General features: G+C 53.0%; 1 protein-coding gene across 1 annotated transcript; it reads right to left on the reverse strand.

The window, feature by feature from the left end:
• Positions 1–865: 865 nt before the first annotated feature.
• LOC119276692 (AP2/ERF and B3 domain-containing protein Os01g0693400-like) lies at positions 866–2332 on the reverse strand. The gene has a single exon (XM_037557823.1). The coding sequence runs from the start codon at positions 2230–2232 to the stop codon at positions 1081–1083; it is 1152 nt and encodes a 383-aa protein (XP_037413720.1). The 5' UTR covers positions 2233–2332; the 3' UTR covers positions 866–1080.
• Between the last annotated feature and the right edge of the window lie 3206 nt (positions 2333–5538).

A 5538-nucleotide genomic window follows, 5' to 3' on the forward strand; every position in this document is an offset into this window, starting at 1 on the left:
CCGGTTCTTTGCTTTCACCCAGCCAGGCGCCGAGCCACCTCGCCGCGGCTTCTCAGTGCTCGCGAGCAGGCCGACGAGGGCGGCGAGCATCATGAGATGCTCCTGCTCCTGGACATCGGCTTCGGCTTCCTCCTCCAGCAACGCCGCGAGCGCCTCCTCATCTTCCGAGTCCATGGCCGAGCCGGACAAATCACCGAACACCTTGCGGACGAGGTGGGCGCAAACCCGCCGTTGTACGGGCCCTACGCGGCCGGAACGCCGAAAAAGTTGCCCGGACGACGGTGGAGAGGCTGCCTCGGCGAAACCTCTTCTTTTTTCGGCGGGAAATGGTCTATCTAGCAGTTGTGGGCAATGGACGACGCCGGGATCGACATGGTGGCGGCCGAGCGCGGGGGATGGGGGGGGGAGGGGTGGTCGGAGGTAAATCTGGACGGGTGGTTTGACTTTTCGCCTGGCAGTGTGGCCCAGGTACGTTTTTCCTTGCCGGAGCTCCCGAGCACCGGGTTCGGCCTGCGATTGCCGGGCGCAAAAACAGGCCGAGCCGGCGGAATTCGGCGTATTGAGGATGCGATTAGGGCGTTTTTCGATGCCAGCGCGGAAAAAACACTTGGGAGGGCATGCTGGGGCCGGATGCTCTTAGCTACACAACAATCACATCACGTCTCAGGGTGCGCATATAAATATCCTAGAAGTGTATAAAAAGGCGCAAGAAATAAAGCTAGGTCAAAATGGATGCTAAATATCTAGATACTTCTACTACCAAATAGGATATGCTTCAGTTTTTGACAAGGAAACTGATGAGCTAGGCTACATTCAAAATGTTATTATATGTTTCTTCTTCTTCGTCGTCGTCGGTTGAACGATCTAAGCTAAGCTAGCCTTCTAGGGCTTCCTCAATTAGTATACATTTTCGGAAAGATAAGATTTACATCAGGGCATGCAACAACATGACAAATAAACAAACAAAGTTGATGATACCGACAAGGGACTAATTAAGCTAAGCTCTACCACCTGAATTATGCGAGCAAAAACCGCCGCCTAGCTGGAGAGAAGAGATCGATCGAGCTAATAGTTCCAACTCTACGCTAGCGCCAGCTCTATGCATTGCTTCTTGAACGCCACTTTCGGAGGCGGCGACTTCACCAAGTCTCTGGCCCTCTTGCACCCCGGCATCCCCTGCTCCGGCGACGCCGGCGCTGTCAGAAGGTCGACGCCGAAGAGTCTCACGGCCTTCTGCACAGGTGCCGACTGGTCCACGGGGTCAGCGGAGGCGGGGCTGTTGGTGTCCGGTCGCAGCTTGCAGTCAATGAAGAGCTTGGTGTCTTCGCCGGTGCTCCCGGCGGCGGAGCGGTAGAACCCGACAACGTCTCCGGCGCCAAGGCCCTTCTCCTTCACGAAGCGGCTCCAGCCCTTGGTGAGGACGTAGCTCTGGCTGCTGTTCCAGTACGAGTAGCGGAACCGCCACACCTTGCCGGCGGCGTCCTCGAAGTTCAGGAGCAGGCCCTTGCTCTCGCCGCCCGCGGCCGGGAGCTGCAGCGGGAAGTGCTTCTCGGCGTGCTGCTTCGGTATCACCAGCCTGTTCAGCTTCCCGACGTCGCTGGGCGTGACCGTCTTGTCGAACAGGTGCTCGCGCGCGGCGGCCGGGGAGGGGGTCGAGGCGTGGCCGTCGGCGCCGCGCGAGGTGGTGGGCGCGGAGAGCGCGGCCGACGCGGCGAAGGCGCGCTTGCTCTGGGCGAGCTCGTCGAAGTAGGTGTGCTTGCGCAGCATGTCGACGACCTCGGCCTTGGAGCGCGCGGCGAGGAAGCGGAGCTCGGCGGCGGCGTCGGGGTCGGCGTCCGCGAGCGGGCGGAAGTTGGTGACGGCGTCGCGGCCGCGGAAGCGCTGCGCGGCGACGTCGTAGGCGCGCGCGGCGTCGGCCTCCCCGGCGAACGTGCCGAGCCACACGCGCTGGTGCCGCTCGTAGATCTGCGCGCCCCACCGCCCGTTCGGCTGCGGCACCACGCCCTTGAACCTGGACGACGGCAGCTTCCCCGCCGCCGCACGGCCGGCGCCCGCGCCGCCAGAGTCGGCCTCGGAGCCCGGCTCGGCCGCGTCGAGCACGGCGCTGGCGCCGCTGCCCATGCGCTCGAGCGGCCCCGCCGCGGCAGCCGCGGCGGCGGCCAGCGCCTTGAGCTTGTCCGTGGAGGCGCCGCCGCTGCTGGTGTCGTCGGCGAGGCAGCTGGTGCTGTCCATTTCAGTAACGGCGCGACACTGGCAGCACTAGCTGTGGAGTATGGCTGTCTCTTCTGTTGGTAACTGATGCTATGATGGGGTATCAATTGTAGGACGCTGAGGGGAGCGCGCGCGGGGGGATATATAGGAAGGAAGGATCCCAGCGGCAGGGTGGGGTGGGTGTCGTGTATGGCATGGGTGGTACGGTGCCACTCTCTCCCCATGCCCATACCATGCTCCGCGTGGCTCAACTCATGGTTTGCTACCTGTATTTTGTTCTGCTGTTTTTAGGCTCGAATATTTTTTTCCCTGGCTTTCCGGTGAATGCAAACCATATAAAAATGCTGCTGCTGTGTTGGACTATGCATTGACGTCACCCCCGTGGGCTGAGGCTGGATCGAGACATAGATACGTGGTCAGAGCGTGGCTCGCCGATGGGCTGGTGTTGGTGTGGGTCAGTCAGCTCATGGGTTCGGTCGCTCAAGGGCCATCTATCTATCGCTAGATGATGAAGGTAGATGGATAGATATATCGTAGCATGGTCTACGGATGGAAAAGATTGTTCTTGTTGCAGATGATGTGTGCCGGCTAGCTGGCCGCCCCATGGGCGCAGCTGTTTGCCATGTCACGCCTGATACCTTCTCCTTTCGTATATGGCTTTGCTTTGGAGTGTCCCTTTTTAGATGAGGTTTGTGGCGGAATTAATGTTGCTTACGCAAGTGGATTGGGCTTATGCGTGTTTTCAGATAGATAGATGGATAGATGAATGCTGTTTGCTGGCTTGTCGCAATGTGACATGGACTAGCGAGGACCCTATTTCTGGAAGTTTTTGGAGGCGGCTGGTCATTTACAACTTCACCATCCACAGGAAAATTATTAGCCCGGGAAGGGAACGGTACAAACAAGAAACTAGCCAGAAACACCCATGCAATGCATTTGTCCGTCCATACGTGACAGGGACATGATCCGGGTCGACCAGACAGAAAAGTCCAGCACTTGCTCGCCAGGGAGTAGATAACACACTACACCGGTACTCTGTTGGTTTAATCATCATACACAAAAACAGCTAGCCAGGTTACTACTAAGCCGCTGCCTCCAAGATAATGTTTTGTGCTACGCCGGTGGTTGATAAGTCGGCGCACGGCACGCAAAGCTGCTTAATAACCGGCCGGCAACTGAGTTTTCCTGGGTGCGCTAGCTGTGCTTTGTCTGGACGTCGCGGAAATAACAGCGGCGATCGAGAATTCTGGTCAGATCTGCTCGATATGGCGGAGCTCGTCGTGCAAGTGGGCGGGCTACGAAACAGTAGAGCAATTGCAAATTTGCAACGGCGACACTCACGGCTCGGGGAATTCCAGATGCATTACGTGACTACTTGTACAGCTGTGGCCTGTAACTAAGCCGTGTAGCGGAAGTTGAGTACGTACTAGTAGTAGTGTATACTAGACGAGAAGAAATGGAAACGGCGACGTGTATAATTGGCGTTTTTTTTTCAGCCGGAGACTTTCATCTCTGCGTGTTTTTCTCGGTAGACAGCTGAAACTTGAAATGCATGGCGTGCCTGTTGCCAAGTTTCGGGCAGCTAGTCACACTAGAAAATGGGAAGACTATGGGTAGAAGAAACTCACTGAGCACGCGTGCAAAGGCTCTTCTCATTGGCTGTGTGGTTGAGTTGCTCAGGTTCATCGGGTCATTGTCTTGTCTTGGAGAAAAATATCTCATGGAATGGAACGGATTTAATTACATGGAGAATAGTAGTAGTGTTGACCTGTTGGGTAAGGGTTGACTGACTTTGTTTTCCTTGTGTAGGATGTGAAGCTCCCCCACCCACGGATTTGCTTGGCTATGTGTTATGGAGAATAGTACGTACTACTTGACTGACTTTGCGTTTCCTAAAGTGGCGTTCAAGAGGGCCTGAGTGAAGTTTCAGGTGAGATTTCCACCAGTAGGAACCCTCCATTTTATCAAGAGGTGGGGCCATTGAGTAGTACTTTATCAAGTGATGTTAATCCATGAAAAGATTATCTTTGTTAAGAAATTTGAACAAGTTCTTTGTAAGAAGAGTCTTGTTATGCACAAGGATAGTGAGATTGCATAGTCTTCCTTGCGGCTTTGGCTTGCAAACGTCATCCCAAGAAATGAGGGCATGCCCTTGGTGCCTAAGATACTTGTTTAACTGATTGACCACTCAAACAAGGGAGAACGTGAAGAAAATGAGCATAGCAGAGAAAACTGTTTTGGTCATTAATACACTCCCATCATAAGAGACCAAAGTGGAACATACGATAACGTTCTCTCATTTCTTTGCATAACGGGATTAAAGTCTTTAATTCTTGGCTTCTTTATCCCCACAGAGAGCATCAGATAGGTGAATAGAAAAGATACTTGATGAAAAGTGCTAGTTATGGACCAGAGGGGGGGGGGTGAATAGGCGATTTTTATGAAAGTCTTCGAAAGATGCAAGATCTTCGAAGACAGACAACCAAACAACACCCATTCAATATGCATCAGAAGATAAGCTACGCTAGACATGCCATAGTCAAGTAAACAGTACAATGAAAGCGCGAAGACTAATAGAAGCTCGGTAGAACAAATCGGAATGGGAAGACAGTATGAAGCCAAACACATGAATGTCTTCACACAATGAAGTCAAACAGATCAGGGAAGCGAGCAATGACCTCACGAAGACAAACTGAAATGTAAAGGAGGTGGGGGATAGAATCGGTTGCTTGGTGAAGACAAGGATTTGGTAGACCAGTTCCAGTTGCTGTGAAAACTGTACGTCTGGTTAGGGAGGCTGAGATTGAACTCACAAGACCACGTCTTCACCTTATTCCCCTTGAGCTAAGGACACTTAGTCCTCGCCCAATCACTCAGGTAAGTCTTCAAGCTAGACTTTCAAACCTTCACAGACTCCGTTCACCAGCGATCCACAATGACTCTTGGATCCTCAGAACATGACGCCTAACCGACTGGAGGATACACAGTCCTCAAGCGTAATAAGTCTTCAGATCATGCAGATAGAAAGACTTCAGTGATGCCAACACTATTTGGGCTTTGGGTGTTTTGGGTTTTGTCCTTGCAAGGATTCACTCTCAAAGGCTTCGGAGGTGGGTTGCTCTCAAACGACAAAAGCCATGTACTAACTCTAAGCAGCCACCAATTTATGGTGTACGGGGTGGGTGATACGCCTCCAACGTATCTATAATTTTTTATTGTTCCATGCTATTATATTATCTGTTTTGGATGTTTTATATGCATTAATATGCTATTTTATATTATCTTTGGGACTAATCTATTCACATAGAGCACAGTGCCAGTTTCTGT

This window comes from Triticum dicoccoides, chromosome 3B (genome assembly GCF_002162155.2).
Source record: "Triticum dicoccoides isolate Atlit2015 ecotype Zavitan chromosome 3B, WEW_v2.0, whole genome shotgun sequence".
NCBI classification, from domain to species: Eukaryota; Viridiplantae; Streptophyta; class Magnoliopsida; order Poales; family Poaceae; genus Triticum; species Triticum dicoccoides.